This window comes from Pseudonaja textilis, chromosome 4 (genome assembly GCF_049901715.1).
Source record: "Pseudonaja textilis isolate UNSWEBS1 chromosome 4, rPseTex1.2, whole genome shotgun sequence".
Lineage (NCBI taxonomy): Eukaryota > Metazoa > Chordata > Lepidosauria > Squamata > Elapidae > Pseudonaja > Pseudonaja textilis.
In genome coordinates, this window is record NC_141993.1 from 61,598,419 (window position 1) to 61,618,791 (window position 20,373).

General features: G+C 34.4%; 1 protein-coding gene across 2 annotated transcripts in view; it reads right to left on the reverse strand.

Moving 5' to 3' along the window:
- Window positions 1-4,325: 4,325 nt before the first annotated feature.
- PAX3 (paired box 3) overlaps window positions 4,326-20,373 on the reverse strand; it is an 88,750-nt gene continuing 72,702 nt past the window's right edge. For both annotated transcript variants that reach the window (XM_026701123.2, XM_026701124.2), the window contains exons 7-9: window positions 19,933-20,147; window positions 7,601-7,847; window positions 4,326-5,902 (exon numbers count right to left, since the gene is read on the reverse strand). In XM_026701123.2, coding sequence (XP_026556908.1) covers window positions 5,868-5,902; window positions 7,601-7,847; window positions 19,933-20,147 — 497 coding nt within the window. In that variant the 3' untranslated portion in view covers window positions 4,326-5,867. The remainder of the gene's footprint in view (window positions 5,903-7,600; window positions 7,848-19,932; window positions 20,148-20,373) is intronic.

A 20,373-nucleotide genomic window follows, 5' to 3' on the forward strand; every position in this document is an offset into this window, starting at 1 on the left:
ACTCATATCTAATCGTAGATGATTGCTTGACCTGCCATAAATTTGTCCTAAACATTTTTTTAAAAAAAATTAAACTCGAGGTTAGAGCAAGAATGTTCTGGAGGTAATCATCAGATCTCAAGCATAAGAAAGGCATCTACCCTTTCACCTTCTTAAAATCGTGTCTTCTTTTAAAACTATCCATAGCATAATAGATTTTCTATATAAGGAGGGGAAAAAACTATTTTCAGTGTTTTTGTGTTAAGAATTGCACAGTGGTGCTCCTTTTATTGTTGACATTAAGACTTAGATTAACAGACTTATCTATTAACTATTATGCAGGCTTGCTACTTTATAAATAATAAATTTATATTGCATTTATGGAATATTATAATGTTTATTTGAAACAAAGATGTGCTGTCTACCATGTAAAGACAACCACTGAATTGTAAGCCAAATACCCAGAAATTTCCAGAAGTGAGAAACAGTTTTCTAAGTTAGATGGAAAACAAATGATTATAACCTTAGTAATTATTCATTTAATCAACCTACTGCCTGTTTTATTGCATCTTATTGCTAAAATTTGTCTTAGAAATTTATTTTCCCTCTTTTTTTTCTTTCTGTTTTTCTTTACTTTGTTGGGGAATTTTTGATGGAAATAATATTTTAAATTGGCTACTGTTTTTTGCAAATTTCAAATAATAGGAGATCCATATTCACTTTAATTACCAATATGAAACGGTTTGTAACCAAGCAAGAGCATTGCTGCTGTGCCAAGGACTAAGATATTTGAAACTTTCAATTAATAACACAATGTGTGGCATTTTAATTGTACCTCAAAAGCTTTTCAGGTTCTTTAAATGGACACAGAACGGAAATATTTCCTTATGTAAGGAAAAGGAAATTGTTGCACAGTATGGGTCCAAGATTTGCTTGAAGACACTGAATGGTTAATGAAGCCTCTGAGCTACTTCCAGACTCAAAACAAAGAAAGCTATAGTTCTTTCTTATCAGCAGATGTTTTTTCATATTGTATATCGGGCTGACTTGATTAAATTAGCTGGTAAAGGTCAAATGAAATATGTCTTCCTATTTCTATTCTGATTTTTCCTGACAATCCCTGACAGACCTGATAATAAATGGGACTTGTCCACAATAACTGTAAAGTTTCCTATATTTGGAATTACATCAGCTCATAGGAACACTTACCTTACTTCGCTGTAAAATTATCTCACCAGAGACTTTTGTTTAATGTGTACTTGCACCATTGCATTCTAGTTTCTGTATTTTCATGGTGACCTTAGCAGTATAAAAATTGAACCATAGTGCCCTGTCTTCAGGCTCATTTTAAAAGGAATAAAGTTTTCAGTAGAGGTATCTTGAAAAGGAAACCAATAGTTTGCCTAGCATTTAACTTCAAAGCTCATGTCTTTCTTTGTGTACATATAACCTCATCATGTTTGTTAATTTACTCACCAAAGCCCATGTGTTCAGCGGTGGTTAACAGGGTTAAGTCAATCTCATGGAATTCCTGAGCAAAGCATATAATTCCAAACATGTCTAAATTAATGTTCAGTTTCTTTCATTTTGCAATTTAGTAAAATTTCCCCATAAAAATAATACACAAAATAGCCAAACAGATATTATGTGTTTTTCTCTTGGAAATAATTTTCTTTCAGCTACCCCAAGCTGTCTTTCAAGTAGTACTACTGCTATCCAGAAACTTTTCTGAAGGAAATTAAATTAATTTGGAATGGTCCAAATTCTATCAAGCAAAACATCTTATAGGAAAGATAGAGATTCGCTTGTACTTCATTTTGCTAGAATAAAAAAAGCATGAAGGCACCAACCACAGAAAAAGGAGATTGAAGCTAGATGGGCATCTTAAAACTGTTCTATATTTTAGATATTTCAGAATCCATTTCAAAAGGTACTTCAAAAAACCTTTTGTCAATCAAGTCATGTGATAGTCTCCCCAGACACCAGATTGGACAATGGGGAAGAGCCAGCTCCAGAAACTTTGGAGGGGGGGGGAAACTTCTCAAAGCAGCACTGGTAAGTTGCCAGGAGCAGCATCGGTAAGTTGCCAACAGCTCTTAGCCAGGAGTGGAGGGGCAAGGCTCAGTGGAGAGGTTGACACAAGGGTGACCAGACAAACAGCCAGTTGATAGAGGAAAAGGAAAAGCACAGCTGCAGCTGGAGACACTAGAGGGCTGGTGGGAAGAGCAGGGCAGAGAAGGTGCAGAGCTGCAGCTGTCTAGTGGGGATGTGGAGGAATTGCCTCCTTCATCTGATCCACAAATGTGAAGGACTGAGAGGAGGCAGGCACAATGAATGTCAGTGAGGCTATTAGTGAGGCAGCAGCTTCACCCCTCTGATGAGTTGCACTGGTCATGGCTATTTAACCCACTATGTGGAGCACAGCATCATAGCAACAACTTATCAGTTTCTTGCAGTGCATTCATTCAGCCATTGTGATTCTTGCCATGGGTTTAAATCTTGACTCTGCTGCTGGACATGGATGCTATTTTTGTACTTTGTACTTGCTTCTTCAACCTTTGACTAGGATTTTGGTTTTAGTTATTTATACTCAGATTGTGAACTTGTCTTTGTACACTGAACCTGGTGCGGAGACTTTATAGGCTTGCTCTGCATTTCCAGATAGGAAAATTGGATTGATGAGGTTTGCACTAGTTCCTGGGAGCAGGAAGATTGAATATTGGGAGTACTGTTTGGAGTTGATAAAGCCCTATAAAGACTTCAACCCTTGGGGGGAGTGTTTGTGGAGCAAAACAGGATACATTCTTTAATAATGATTTTTGGCTCCAGTTGAACTTGGACATTTTAAAAAATAAAACTTTAGAATGGGACCAAGGTATTAATTTCCTTTCAGATGATATTGACATAGGAGAGAAGCACAGTAATAAAGGAGTTTTTTTCCAGCTTAATCTCATATAACATGTAGGGCTATGTAAAGGATACTTACCTGAGATTTAGGAAAGCTGCAACAATAATCAATAATTCAGAAAATGATAGTGGTAGTACCAAGCTATCATGTCTACTGCTTGAAAATAATATAACACAGAAGATCAGATAAAAGCTTCTTAAACCCTTGTTCTCTTTCATTTTAAGGGAGGGCAGCAGTAATCACCTTTGTCTCCTGGTAATCAATATGTGCAGAACTAAGCTTGATGGACCAATGGTTTGACAAAGAGCACGTCTTATTTCTATTCATCCAGTCATCACAAACAGTGTGAAATCAACCTGTGATTGACTTTACTCCTTCAGTTCTTAAAATTTTGATAACAAACAGAGCTCCATAAGCTAATCAAAAATCATAATTTAATTGACACATCTCCTTCTGGGGAGGAGGCAAGGTAAAAGGAGTCACAAAAATCCTGCCATTTTTCTCCAAGAAAAATGAAGATAAAATGCTAGTCACAGCCCTTCTCCCATAGCATGAAATAAGGGAATTTATTTGGAAATGGAATGCCCACAAGTGTTATAAACCCATAGAATTTCAAAGCAAATAATAGCTTGTTTCAATTTCAAATTAACTGCATCAGAGTGTAATGGTATGTGAGAATGGCCTTGGGTGACTTGAGTGGAAGAGGGAAGAAACAGACAAGAGCTGGTGGGGCAGTGGTTTCACAATTGGAGGAAATAGCTTAGGAAGAATCTGCCCTAATTAATCAGGCAGTTAAAAGTGGCAGTGGGAAGTTTGTAGCTTCCAACTTGCAAAATTGATGTCAGCCCTTCCAGGTAAACCAGACACGAAACATGACTAAATGAGCTAATTTTACTTTACTGTAAGGCTATGTTAACAGAATATTGCAAGTCTGAAGATATAAACTTCCCACTGGTACTTATTAACAGCCTGATTAATAATGGTGGGGCCTTCCTACAATATGTATTTTCCCCTGATCATTAAGCAACTAAGGGTTTCCCCTTCTCATTTTTTTGGTAGCATCCCTTCTCTTCAATCTTCAAGATCATTCCCACATACCATTAAAAGACCCAGCGAGAAAAACTATTCAATTCTCAAAACAACATATTAGCAAGATTGTTGATTAGCAATATTGAGACAAGGTTGAACTAGGCTCCAGATTAGAATGGAAAAGACACAAAGATGCTTCTCCAAAAGGCAGCTTGACTTTCTTGGTTTTTCCATGACAACATTTCACTTCTCAGCCAATGAGCTTCTTGGATGAGAAGTGAAATGTTTTCAAGGAAAAAAAAACCAAGAAAGTCTAATTGCCTTTTGGAAAAGCATCTTTGGGACAACCATGATCTGCATGATTGAGAAACTCCATACATAAAGAACACAAAGATTTTTCCTCATTCTTCTTTTTTATGATAAAATATCATATATATTTTGTCTGGTGAACAGCAGTGTTTTCTGAAAAATCCAATGATATTGTATTAATACAAGCTCACAAAATTCATCACCAAAAGCAGTAAGTGCTTAGCAAGTTTCCATAGCTGTTTATTCATTATAAATAGTAAATATTTACTGCGCTTTTTTAATATGAGATTTTTTTTGTTTTTACAACACATGTGTTGTTGATAGAGAATGTAACATAAAGATAGTATTTTGTTCAATCACTCTTTAAGACCAATGTGTGAACTAAATTCTGTACGATATCCTAGTCCTACTAATTTACTAATTTCATTGAACTGAATGCTAAAAGGAATGAATTTGTGCTCTACCTCACTCACCATTCCAAGAATAAAGAAAAATAAATAACACTGTCTGCCATCTTCCTGTCCCTCCTAACATTTCAAAAGATAAATTTATTGACATTTGGAAATGTCACAACATGTATGTAAACCTTGGTTTCCACTGAATTATATAAGATGCAATTGTATAATTTAAAATTACATGATAACTACAGAGACATAGTGATTTATGCCCTGAATTTTCTAGAAATAATGTAAACATAAGCATTTTAAATGTAGCATTTCCCCCAAAAGTCCCTTTTGATCTAATAAAATGGAGATCATTGAAGCAAACTGTGACACCTCTATATACTAAAAGAGTGAAATATGCATTGTAAAAATAAAAGTACTTGGAAAAAATATAATTTTGATTCTATATATAATGCCTTGGATGCAGCCAAAGCTTGGTGAGGTACGCCATATTGCACATTGTTAAGCAATCATAGAAATTAAAGTTATTCTGTATTTTTGTTTGTTTCTTTCAGGAGGTAACATGGACTAGGAAAATTTCAAACACAAACGATCTTGCAAAACTTTTCTTCATGTTACAAAATGTGTCATTTGCTGTTATGAAGAAAAGTCCTTTTGTATGTGACACTGACCAACAACAGGATTACAAAAACAAGAAGATAACCAATAACTTATTTGTGGAAGTCTTCAAACATCTAGTCTAGCACCCTACAGACTTTAACATTTCCTTTCAAGGTCATTTTCCAGTGTGTTAAACAAGGTTCTTCAGCCCATGCTTTGCAAACTGAGCACTATCAAAAGTCGGCACTGAAAGTTTCAAAAAAAAAAGTTCCAATTTTGCAGCACTCAGACCACAATGTCCAAGTTAATCCATGGATCTTCATCAATCTAAAAATGGAATGCTTACTTCAACCCAGCAATGTGAAAACTTCTATATTTCTTATTTGTTCTTAGCCAATGCCATGGTGAACTGAACTATTTTATTTCTGGTACTGTTTGTAGTTCTTTATTTTCTGAGCTGCTTTACCCAACATATTCAAATGCCTTATTGAAAGCACTGATGAGAAAAGAATAGTCCCATTTATCACTAGTACGATCTCTGCATTCTGGGCCTCATTTTGGTGAGAAGATTTCTCCATTCCAAATACTGGACTGAGACCAGGACCAAGACCAACTTTAATGTGAAATGGACCATTCACTTATGCAATATCTGGCTTCAGATAATGAAAGGCACCTGTAAAAAGAAAAAAAGAAAGAAGAAGCATAATAAGCTTTTTAAGTCATGCTGTGACAACCCCACAGCAAGGGGCAGTGTCAACTACAGGTTGACATTGTCATATTTAATACTAATATATCAAAGGAAAGAGACTAATATGCTTATTCTTAGACAAGTTTGACAAAACTCTATGTATCTGGGATTATATACTATAATGATTCTTGAGCTGACCTCATTAAGAACATGTGTTTCTAATAGTGGAATGCCAGTGGTTATTTCATTTTGGACAACTCCTCTGTTTTACCTAATGGCAATCAGGTTTCATGTCTCAACAATTAATAACATCAAGATGTTGTTGACATCACTTTAGAAAATAATTATGCAGCAGAAATGTTGCTGAAATTATCTACTGTCATAGCAGCAAATGCATCTATCTCTACAATAGGAAGAAAATGCATTTTATTTTTTTTATTGGAAATATTATGCTATATTTTATTATTAAATATAATGTGTATCAAATATATCTATTTTACTTATCTGCATGCATTTTGTGGTTTTGAGAAGCATCATGACCCCATCAAGTTTTAATCAAATTTGTTTTTTTAAAAGTACCAAGTTTCTCATATCTCTCAAAACGTACATTTCAGTACAATGGTGTAATTCTTATTGCTGTATAACACAGACTTTACTATAAGATCTGGCTACCCATCAGATTTTGCTGAAAAAGATATCACTTTCCTTCCTTTCTCCTAGCCATTGCTGGATTACATTTTTAATCCCTCAAACAATATAAAAGGCTGCTTAGGAAACAGCAAGGTCACTGAAAATATAGTAGTTTGCTCATGCACACAACATCCTCCAAATCATCAAGAGATACATCAAGGCAGTATTCCCCAACCAGGTGTCCTATAGATATCCTGAATGGTTTCCATCATGACAACTAGCCTAGTCAATATTGCCTAGGAATATACTAGATAGGACTGATAACTATTCATTCTGATTATTTCAATGTGGCCAGGATAGAAAAGGAATGATTAAGGTGTTGCATCCACTGTGATGCAAACCAGTATAAATGCAACTTCACTGATCTGGCTAAAGGCTACACTATGGGTGTCCAAGGGGCAAGTGGGAAGGGGAGGTTAATTGCAATACATGAGTGGCAATCTAATCACACAAGCATCTTGTTAAGAAAGATATCCTGACACAAATATGTAATCACAGTATTTGCACAATTATGTCATCATCTATGTCATCATTTTGGTACCATCAGGTTTCCTGCAGATGTTGCTGGGTTGAACTATACTTATCTGATCATCACCATATACAATAGAAAGAACTCAGCCTCTAAATAGAGTTGTCAGTCCAGAACTAATCTCCTGCAGGTTTATGACTAAATATTTTTCATAAATTGGTACAACCTTTTGTCTAACTGCTTAAGGCAGTATGCACAATTCTCCTGTCTCCAATTTTATCTCAACAATAGTGAGTTTGTTGGGGCAGACAATCTAATTCTGCATAACTGAGTTGCTTACCCAACCAAGAATAGTTTTGAACTTGGTTCCTCCCAGTTCAAACCAGCACCTTGTTGTACAATTGATAACTGCTCGTTGTTTGAATGAGATTTTTAATTGGTTAAAAAACAAAAAACCACCAGAATCTATGATGAAGAGATAGATTCCAGGAACACACATACATTGTTGATGATTTAATACTCACTTTGTCCATATTGCCCATACTGATAGCCTGGGACAGGATCCATACTGTAACCAGTAGTGCTGTATGTTGGTGGGCAGTATGACTGAGATGTCGGCAGGCTATCTAAACTTTTCATATGATCTAGTCTTTGACTACAGCTTGCAGACACTGTGGTGGTTGGTTCTAAACCCCCAGTTAATGGTGACAAGGCATAGTCAGTTTGGGGTTGGTGAGGGACTCCTCCATGGTTAGTTAAGAGGCCCATTACCTAAAATAAAAAAAGAAAGGGAGAGAAGGTGAGGCTATAAGCTATATTTTAAGCAATCCACAAATTACTTTATTATTCCTATATCTGTTACTTGGTTTCTGTTCTTTGATTCCAAAAATAGACACATCACATAAATTTTGGTAATAACATATAACTGGCATTCTATTCTAACATACAAACATGGAAAATCTCTAATGTGTGATTTCTAATGTGTGAGCACAGTGATATCTTTTAATTGTAACATGTTTTCACCATGATTATTTTTAAAGTTCTAATACTCTATAAGGTTAGTTCTTTAAAATTCTATTATTCTACTATTTTTTATGTTCTTTAAAAAAGAAGCAACAATTATTTATCTGTAGGAATCTTGTTTTCCCATTAAAGGGTATATGTTGTTTTCCAGTGACATGGTAACAGATGCCCAAGCTGTGAAAAACAATGTGTGTTCTGATTAATATCAATATTATATATATTATAACACAGATACAAACCTCTCCAATAGTTTATGTTCTTACACAAAAAAGAAGGAGCAAGCCCAGCCATTCTGGCCCCACTTTTTCATTTCCCATCCTTGCCTGTTACCTTCTGTTGCAGGCAAAGACACTTGTCTGCTGCCAATGACATCTTTTAAAACGATACACAGGGCAAAAGCACAGTAATACCAGCAAAGAAAAGACAGCACCAAATCTAAACTACAATTTTCTTTAAGCTTGATTGAGAAATTATGGCTTTAAATTTACAAGGAAAACTAAAACCAGTTGCAAGATCAAAGATAGTCAAAAGAACTAGAAATGCCCTGTGGAGGTTCAAAGAGAGATGTGTTTGGTTTGGTTGTTTTAATCAACAACCTCCCAAACATTTAAGCAACAAAAGTCATTAGCTGTAGTGTATTTTTATTACTCTTGAACATTGAAATGAAAATCTTTTTCTTTACTTCTCTGATGTGCACTGCAAGGCCTCCATAATGCAGAGTACTCACTCACACACACAACATTCAGTATATAAACTTACACACATGTATGTATGTATGTATGTATGTATGTATGTATGTATGTATATAGAGAAATAGATTATATGTTATGTTGTGTTGTGTTAGGTTAGGCTGCTTTGTCATGTTATGTTATGTTATGTTAACATTGCATTGTATTATATTAATCATGTTATTGAACATGCACCACAGCACTTCTTAAACTTTTTAAAACCAGGGGACATTTATCTTTTTATATTAATGAGGAACACCTATGAAAGATGCAGAAAGCATGAGAGTATGAATTAGCAAAAATAAATGTATTGTCTACCTTCTTGAGCACTCTAGCTAGTTTACAATACAGTATTAAAAACATCCATAAAATTATAGAATCTTTTTTTAACCTCTAAAAATGTGTTCCTATTTTTTAACAGAACCCTCTTCCCCCTCCTCCCACAAAAAAGCCCTGTAGAAGAGGAATAGCTCCAGCTGCCTTCTTAAAGGATAAAAGGTCGGTGTCTTCAACTGATGAGTTAATTTACAATGTGTGGTTATGATCAAGAATGCTGTTTTCTGGGTTTCCATTGCCATAGTCTCTCTGTGGATATCTGTAGTAGCTTCTATAGATAGCCAGATTCTGTAGAGTGGACAGATTTATCTGGAGAAGAATCTTGAAGTTGATAGGGCTAACATTACCATAGTCTAGTTTCTCTGAAGCTATAGAAACATAGTTAGCAGATGTTATAGACAGTGATACAGGCATTTTTTCTTATATAGGAAATTGGACTCTTCACTGTAAATGAAAATCACCAGAGTTCACTCAATGGCTACAGCCTTACTAAACTTGGAATAAATCCCTTTATAAACTCGCTGGAATTTTGTGAGTTGCCCCATACAGACTTTTGCATTACATGATATAAATGCAAGCAGCTGGTATACAACTTCAAAGTCCAGTGATTCAAAAAAAAATCAAAGTAATCTACAAATGCTGTTTACTTTCTTTTTCAAAAAGCAAAATAAAACAAACAATAACAAAACCCCATCCCAAATGTTGCAAGCTTGTTAATATTCAATAGTTGTAGTAAATGAATTTGGAAAACAGCTGTTAAATTTATAAATTTCATTTGCTGCTTTCAATAATTAGATTTAGTTGTTTTTTTAAAACAATTACATCAATTCCCACAGTTGATACACTGGAAGAGAGAAGAACAGGATTTTACTATTTTTCCTCTGAAGAGGAAATGGAGGTTGGGAGGGGGTTGTGTGTTAAAAACCCAGGAACACATTTTCAGAGATTTTTAAACATTGTTATATATTTTATGGGTGCTTTTAATATACTATTGTTAACTTGCTATAGTTGTTCAAATAGCAGATTGCAAATAATTTGAATTAAATAAATCCAGTTATCCCCAAATTTAATTCTGCAGTAAACTATCATAACTCTACAATTTTAAACTCAGGAACATACCACAATTTTTAGGAGATAAAATTTTTCCGACTAAAACTAATTTTATTAAAAGCTATTTTTTTACTAAAATATTAAGCAGAAATTACATTTTCAATCCATAATTTTTGATAAATCTGGAGTTCTGCCTATTATTGGGTTGCCTTTCTATATGCCACTAATTCTTTGAATAGTGTTGAGTGGTATTTTGGTCCATAATATCTGTGGGGTAGAGTACAATTATTCTTCCCAAGATTTCATTCAATTTATCAAGATGTTATGATGGCCCTCTTTTCCATTCTAAGCTTTTGTAGTATTTGTAATTCATATTTCATTGTAACAGGATTATTTATCTCCAAATTGTTAACAATCATTGTAAAATTTGCTTCCACCTTGTCTAAACTTAATAAAAACACAAGCAGATTAAATTAAAACAAATTAAGTTTTTAATAATTATTATCAAATAGTGCTTCCCTATCTTTGAGAATGAAAAAAGCAACAACACTACTAAAATTGTTATTTCAGAAATATCTTCAGAGGCTTTCAGAACTGTGCTGCAGTTGATTAGCATCTAAATAATTAGATTTTGGAAGCATTCTCTTTGAAAGTCATAAGGAAAGTTGCCTAAAGGCAGAAACTCTGCCTTGTGATATGGGTCATGACCTTATAGCACGGGAACAAGGAGTTACTGAAAGGGCACTGTTGGCTTTCACCTAACTGCTTGGGCTAATCGAGAACTTATTCTGAGACACATTTAAAAGTTTGTTTTCCAAAGGGATAAATAATTTATGCTTTGTCAATGAGGTATCTTCCAATGCCACCTGTAGCTTTCTTCTTTCCCATCCCAATTGGTGTAGCATACAAAACGACATTTCCAGTTACTGCATTTTCTAGTGATATAAATTCAACTGTAACAGATTTTTTTCCCCTAAAGTTCTGCCTTTTCTGGAAATAAAATATCATTGCAGTTTAGATTATTATTAGTTTACAAATAGGTGAAATTGACAAAAATTGATGTCCTAAAGTTTGACTCCTAGTGAAAGCATCCCTGAGGTTTTCCTGACAATTTTTTGCCACTGCCTTGTTGTGGCATTAAGGTATCTATTTATTTGCTTCCAAGTCTAGTCAAAAGTCTTAGTCTTCTTAGATAGTCACCCATCCAAGTACTAACCAGGATAAAGTTCACTTCACTTAGGTTCTATGGTCAGTCAAAGCCATCTAAATGTTGTCACCTACTGAGATTTATAACAAGGAAAAATGAACTGGGGATATTTATATTGTTTGTTTGTTTGTTTGTTTGTTAAATTTATTTGCCACTGATCTCGCAGTGGGGGTTCTCGAGGCAGCTTGACATGATTCCCAAAGTTTTACTGGTACTATGATTGGTTTCCTTTAAAAAGTTGTATTGTTGAAAAACAAACAACGTCTGCGTTCATTATATTAAAGTGTTATTTTAGCAAATCTGATAAAAGACCATATTATTTTGAAGTTCTTTTAAGGCAACATTGTTTTATATACATTATATGCATCATACATTTTAATGTTAGTCCTTTGAACTTTCAACAATGAACGAAAAAGATAAACAAATATGAAATAAATATATTCACGTGTTAGCTGTTTGGAATATGGAGTCATTCCTGTTAACTGCTTAAAAAAGAAAGGGGAAAAAAACCTCAGTTTTCCAATCTAACATGGAGTTTATTTTTTTCCCTGAGAGACTTCATTCAATTTTTGTTTACAAATCTACATAAATTTCAGCTGATTCAAATGTATTTTTAAATTGAATTCTGCTCAAATTAGATGAAAAGTGAATTTTTTTGCCCCTTTAAATAAAAAAATCAAATTCAGTGATTTATGCCACATTTTATGTAACTGAAGCAAAAAGGTAAAATGAAAGTGTAGCAGCAATTTTTCTTCATGGAAAATACCTATATATTTATTGTTTTTATTAATTTCATCCACTGACTCATAAATATCTAGCAAGGTATTATAAAATATAAAACAATTCAGTAGTGAAACAAAAGATACATATCACAAACAATGAAAATATAGCATGAATACTGAAAATAAACATTAAACATGCAGAATTAAAGTCCTGATTGTACAGAAACATCTAGGTACATTCAAATAATGAAGATCAAGTTACTGATTTTGGAAGAGGTTTCCACAACTGAAGTGCTGTTGATAGTTGGACATGTATCTGAATTGTCATTAATGCTGGGAATGAAATATCAGATGTTTTGTAATTAGTGCACAATTGAATAAATAAATAAATATGCTCTACTGGTGCACAATTATATTTTAAGCTTATATGTAGTACTCATTTAGTGACTGTTTGCAGTGATGAAAAAGCAATTTTACAACCACTCCTCACATTTCCCACAGTTTCACTTAATGACCAAGTTGCCAGTGCCAATTGTAATCACTAAATGAGGATTACCTATAATGTAAAAGCATCTGAGAGCAGTGAGAGTACTTGGCTCACCTTCAAAAACTGAATACGTTAGGTAGGAGTTAGATGGAAGACATCAGAGCTCTTAGGGCAGTAGGCCAGACTAAAAGATTGAAAAGAAATCCCACAAGGAAGCATGGAAAATCAGTTCTGGATCATTGTCAGGAAAGTTTAATATCTTTCTTTCTCTCTTATATATTAATTTTGTCGAAGTGTCAAGTTTGATTCAGGATCTAAACCACCCTTCTTACCCAGCTCTAGTTTCTCAGGAGATATGGTAGGTGTGTAATTTTAATTAGATTGAGCCTTTCAGTAGTATTGATTTACAACAAAATTGCTATGTTGCTTTTCTACATTTGCTATGGAAGGGACTAACTCTTCTATGAAAAATAGTCAAATATATATCTTTTTAAAAATATGTAGTAGGTTCCACTTTCAGTATGGAATTCCCCAAATAGAAACATCTATCAAATTATTAAACAGGACACACCTAGTCTCAATGATGCAAATTCTGTTATTTCAATGAAATACGATGTCACTTAATAGGACAGGAATGCTGACATACTATTAACATTTGTAAAATCCTCACATGTTTTAATTCATTTACGCATGCTTGCATTTAATATGCTTTGTAACTATGCCTGCAATGTAATTGACTGGAGATGCATGTTCTGTATTTGGGTTTCTCTCTCTCTCTCTCTCTCTCTCTCTCTCTCTTTCCTTATCGTGATTGAAACTTTTAATGAATCAACACCAAGAAAATTATTGGCTGTTAAAGTATTAAGCTGAAGTGACAGGATCATGAGTAAACTTTAGTGGAGTTAATGACACCCTCTTATCTGACCCTGACACATTTGCAGCATGTAATTTACAGAAGCTCTGTCCAGGGAATCTTGACAAATGCTCCTAAGGATGTCAGGGCGCTGATCCATTTTAATGTAAAACAGATGTGGGTCACATGCTCTCATTCATCACTGCACTGAACATTTCAAACTACTGTTTAGATGGATGGCATTACCTGCTGTGATTCCTTTTTCTCTAAGGAAACCCACCTCCCCATTTGCTCTAAAATTAAAAAAAAAAACATAACCTTCTACAGAAAAAGAGATAAAATTATGCAGATCAACTCACTGAGCCTCACATGTGCCAATGAGCCCAGTTTTTAGTGTTAACAAACAACTATTATCCCAAGTTAAAATATTTTAGGTAAACTAACATCTCCCAGATTCACTCCTTCATTGTATCCAGTTTAAGCCTTATTCTTTTTATCCCTCTAATTGTATTGTCTTATTGTTACACTGTTAATTACCTATTCTACCCCTCCTCCAGATTATTTTGAAATGATATTCCATATACTAAAAGAAATAGATTGGCATCTATGAAAGATGATACTGTAATAGTGATTATATGTGCAATTATTTTTTGTTTTCATTCTTTACTGTAAAGGCTAGATATGTGATTCACTTTAAACATTCAGGAAGCACTATATAATTCTCCTTGGCTTCCTTAACCTATATTATTTAATCATATACAGGTAGTCTTTGATTTACAACAGTTCAAACTTACAACAAGTGACTTATGACCATTTTTCACACTTACAACTGTTGCAGTATCCTCATGGTCACATGATCAAAATTCAGACGCTTGGCAAATGACTCATATTTATGACGGCTGCAGCATCCCAGGCTGTGTGATTCCCTTTTATGACCTTCTGACAAGCAAAATCAATGGGGGAGCACATTCACTTAACAGCTGTGTTACTGACTTCACAACTGCAGGTATTCACTTAAGAACTGTAGCAAGGAAAGTTGTGAAATAGAACAAAATTCACTTAACAACTGTCTTGCTTAGCAACATAAATTTTGGGCTCAATTGCAGTCATAATTCAAGGGCTACCTTTATTGTTCATGTGCACTACACACACACACACAAAACAAATGCAAGATCAGCCACATGCTTACTATGGAACTCAGTGCAGATTCCTTTTCCATCTATTTGTTGAGTCCTTCTTTGAGGGAGATGAACAGCACAGAAATGTGAAAATAAATAAAATGGTAATTTTATAAAATTAAATTTAACAGCAAGCAACAAATATAAGGGTTCCTGTTTTCAAGTTGTACAAGTATTTATTTTATCTCTGTTTTTCTCAAAGTCTGTACTGATTGTAGTTTGTTAACTCCTTGATTAATTACAGTAATAGAAAAAATGACATACAGTGGTATATGAGAAATTGGCAAAATCTGTGATTTTATATGAACCTCTTAGATTTAGATTTAAGATTAAAGTAATTTTGGCTACAATGAATTGTTTTATATCCAAAAGCTTCAATTAGGTTCATGTATCAGGCTGTCGATATTCAACAATTTGATCTCAATCCAAAATATCTAATTTTAAAGAAAAAATAATACCATTCTAAATGCCAGAGGTAAAGTCTACTTCATTTTCATTAGCCAAAACAAGCATCTTTTTTTTTTCTTTGTTCCCAACTTGAGAGGATGGAAGGAGGAAATTGTGCATTGCTACAGATGTCATACTGTATACTTTTTATACAGGCTTAAATCTACATTAAAGAATCCAGAATTCACTATACTTTACCTAACTCCTCAGTAGTTTCTGAAATAATATGTATAAGTGGCAGCATCTAGGAATTGCCATTCCTAATGATTAAAAATGACATTTTGATGCTAAAATAATAGCTCAGCTTTTTCAGACATAAAAATAATTTTTAAAAATATTTCTATCACTTTTTCCCATATATTAATGCATATATGAGAAATTATTTTGGTTCCTCAGATATAAATTTCCTAGAATGTCTTCTGAAAACAAACAAATATAATAGCAACAAATTAAAAAATGTTTGCTTAATGGTCTGTGGGTCACTTCTAAATCATAGATATTTTTCTCTTTTTTAGTGCAAGATATCCATTCAGTTTTATTTTTTGTTTAATGTGTTTCTGGTTCCTACTTATGATTCTTGAATTTTTAGACAGCAATAACTACATTTTAGCAAATAACTTGACATATCTTCTCTGAAAAGCTGCAAAGTTATGTTACCATATCTGAAATGTTCAAATCCTAAGCAAAGCAATAAACAAATTAATAAATGGATAGTATTGTACACTGAATTTTAATGTCACTTTTTCTGAAAAGAAACATGTTAAGGAATATACTAAATCAGCAGTGTTATCACGTTCACAGCAGGCATTACCAAGCAGTAGTTTTGCCTTTGTGTTTTAGGCTTCACAAGTGTTTATCAAAAGAACCTGGTAAATTTTTGTCTCATTTGCAGAAAAAACAGCAATAATCTGAAAGTTATTGTATGAACCTAGAAAATGTCATAAAAAGAGCTGAAATTAAATGTACAATTTATATCCATGTTATACTTGATGTCTGGAAGTTGAATCATGGCAACTGGACTTTTGTTTCACTGCTTATCCAAGTAGCTTCTAAATAGCAAAATATGTCAGACCAAAAACAAAAGAAGTCCAGTTGTCATGACTCAACTTCCAGACAAATCTACCTGGATGCCTAAAAATCTTAAGCAACATGCCATACATAATATAAAATGTAAAATTTATATATATATTACATATTACATATATTATAGACCTCTAATATCCATACTGTCCTGGTCTTGGGAATCACAGAATGGGAAAAAATTAAAAATGTAACTGATCTGAGGACCAACCTTGCCAACCAAATACTTTCTAGATGTCTTTAACCATAGCAGCTATCTTTGCTGACTGCCTACAAGTGGAGATACTTCCATACATTGAAGCACCAGGTGGCAAAGGCCACATGAAACCTTGACATCATTAATCTTTATTCCAGCAAAGATCAACCATTTGTGGCAGAAGAGCTATTACCACCTTCAAGTATTAATGACTAAAACAGACACCAGAAAAAGAATCAGTCAACCTGATGAGAAATACAGATTTGCTCTAAATCTGAAGGAAGTTGAGATGTACAGCTTTAGAACTCAGCTGAATTCTTGCTCATTCTTTCAGTACAGATTAAGAGATACTTTGTTCTAATGTGGTACAGGTCCAAAATCTCTCTTGCAATTTCTCAAAGTTGCCCCCACCCCCAAAAGAAATATTTTCAAAGCTTGAAAACTTCTTTATAGTTTTTTTTTTTTGCATTTTTAATTAATAGATATGAGAGAGGGTACTACTGCTGGCACTGTTTTTAATATTGCATATCTTTTCATCACTCTGAAAATTATCTGACTTCAAATTTCTTCTCCCCAAACTGTGGGCAGAAAAATTGGACAGATTATTTATTTTAATGTTTTCAGGGAAAGAAGAAATTTTTCAACAAGATTCTGTCCCTTTTAGTAATTAGTACCATAATGCTCTGCTCCTGGGGAGGAAAGTTATGATGAATCTAGACAGCATACTAAAAAGCAAAGACATCAACCTGCCAACAAAAGTGTCTATAGTCAAGGCTATGGTTTTCCCAGTTGCATTGTATGGCTGTGAAAGTTGGACCATAAGAAAGGCTGAGCGCCAAAGAATGGAGGCCTTTGAACTCTGGTGCTGGAGAAGACTCCTGTGAGTCCCTTGGACTGCAAGGTGATCAAACTGGTCAGTCCTACAGGAGATCAACCCTGACTGCTCTTTAGAAGTCCAGATCCTGAAGATGAAACTCAAATACTTTGGCTTCCTAATGAGAAGGAAGGACTCACTGGACAAGAGCCTAATGCTGAGAAAGATTGAGGGCAAAAGAAGAAGAGAACAACAGAGAATGAGTGGCTGGATGGAGTCACTGAAGTAGTCAACATGGACTTAAATGGACTCTGGGGGATGGTAAAGAACAGGAAGGCCTGGAGGAATGTTGTCGATGGGGTCGTGATGGGTTGGACATGACTTTGCAACTAACAACAAAACCGTAATCATAATAAATGAATTGCCTCATGAAGTCTCTCCTTGGGAGAGACTGTGAGGAAGCTGCATACACACACACACACACACACACACACACACACACATAGTGAGACAGAGAAAGAAAGACACAAAAATCACACACACACACACACACACACACACACACATGTATCTACAATTTTTGCAAACGCAAAATTGTCTTTTCTAACTCAATATTCTATGAAACCTAGTTTTACCTCAACTTTAAATAAGCTATACTATGATTTCACCCAGGTGGTTTCATTTAGTGCCTGAATTCAAACTGGAAATAGATTCAAAATGTTGGCATCAAGAATCTTTGAAAAAAACAAATAACTGGCAATGATGGAGGTTTTAAAGTTTCAAACTTTAATGTTCCAGAATCAACATCTTACTTCAACATTATCACGTTAGTTTTTATGAGTGGATTGTATGTATGCTTATGTGGATATTCAATTTAATAATCTCTATCACTGCCAAAAGCAGACTTCTGATGTTTTGTATTGAATATAGTACCTTCTCAAACTAGTTGTGCAATCAACATCTGAAAAAGTATCACAATCACTCCTTGGCTATATTCATAGCAGTAAATTCTTAAATATGTCTTTTGTATGCAAACTGTATTTCTTAAGCACAGAGCTCCAGAATGTTCCATTTTACTAACTCCCAGATGCCAATTTAGTTATCAAAATATTGTGTGGTTGGCTTATTTAGTGGAATATCAGGGACATTAACTATAATAGATCCACTATCACTGAACGTTTCCATTGCTCTTTCACAACTTAATAATTTTGTTTCTATTAAAAAAGAAAACATTAAGACATTAATTGTCAACAATGTTTGATTCTAATGCCAGAAATTATGGGATCATTGCAGCATCATAAAATGTCAAGCCTTTTGTTAAAGACTACACTTAGACATTGAAAATCTTGAAAACCCTGTATTAAAGTGTTACTGAAAAATATATCAACTTTTTTTCAAATGGAAGCCTATCTTTCTTTTGCTAAGGTCTAAAGCCATACAGTTTTGTATCCCACTATGTGCTATAGGAATCACTGAAACTTAATTACATTTACTGTTACAAAAAAAGAGTTTATGAACTTTTGCCTTTAGGCAAAAATGTTTATTTCATTGCCTTTGCTATTCATCCTTTTCAACTCTATTGCCTTTGAACTCTTCAGCTGCACACAGTTATCACCATGATACAGAAACCAGGAAGTGTGCTCTGGAGATGCAGACCTCAAGTTGCAGAAAATGAAAAAAGCGAAAGATATAGGAGTCGTTATTTTGGCCACCCTTTGTGCTATTAAAATCTCATTTTCTGCCTATTAGAATGCCCTCTTACTGCTTACGCAGTGGTGATAGTCAGTGATTAGTGTGTAATTCAGTATAATTGTCTTTTCACTTTTCATTTGTGTCATTCCGAGCTTCCTTCTGTTTTTTTTAACCCCACAGAGAAAGAGCAGAAAGAAAATAAAGCTGTTAAAATTCTCACATCCCTGAAGAGATTTCCTGATTGTAATTATAGATTGCTTCCTCTCCCCCAATTCTGTAACATTGTTCAAAATTCAGTAGATACCTCTCCAAAACACCTGTGCTAAATCTAACTAATAGAATAAGCTACAGAATATTTTACCTGAAACTAATAATATCAAGCTGAATACTTGGGCCAGAAATAGGAAGTTTAACCAACCTTTTCTGGCACTCAATTATCAAGGCAATTTATTAACATGATCATCCAAGAAAAGCTCATGCAAATTAGGAAAACAATTATGTCCTTCAAGTCATTATAAGCTTCTTGAGAGCAGTAATGCTCTTAATTTATGTATTCATAATTCGATTATAGCTCAGCTTAAAGTGGATTGCTCATCAGCTGAGGTAATGAGCAAAACCTACTCCTAAGGTTAAATTTAAACAGTACATATCTTTTTCATTATTTTCATAATAAAGACTCAAAACCAAAATCAATGACTCTGGAGAGGTTTTTTTAAAGGCAAGGAAGGGAAAGGAAAGAAATCAACTTTAAAAATATATATTATGGAAAAGCACCACATCAAACATGCCTGACAGCTGAATACAAGCAAAAAGGCTTTGGGATTGCATTATGAAACATTGCCTTAAACTAAATATAAGCTATGACTTTTGATTCTGTCAGTAGAAAAAGGAGGAAGGAGGAAACTAGCAAACTGAAATCATGTGGCTTATATGAAGAATACTTTATGGTTTAAATTTGGCAAATCATTGTATGATGGCCTTGGGGAACAGACAATTTAGTTTGGGTATACAGCAAATCCTGTGTCTGAAAAAGCAGGACTGACCTGAGGTGAAAGGCCATTGCCAATGGCAGGGTTCATAGGATTTGAGGGCCCGGATGGAGGCACAAAGCTGTCTGTATAGCTGGAAAAGCCATGCCTTGTGCTTGGTAGGCAGTAGGCAGAGCTGCTGTCTGGATTTGAAGGGAGGCTGCTTTGGTGTACCGTGCTTGGTGGAAGAGGCTGAGGTCGGTGAACTGTACTGCTTGGGTCTGACACAGCTGCAATGAAAAGGGACACAGGTATGAATCTCCTCATTTTCCCATTCAAAAGCCAACCATAGATCATAGAAAGGTTCACCAGATCAGTTCCCAATGTTCAAAACTATTCAGTGGTTGAGTACACATCATGTGTAAAGCCATGATGCAGTATATTCCGTTTGGTTTAGCTTGTTCAAACTTAGCCAAACTCATTCTCAGGATCACTTGGACTATAATGGAAGAACCG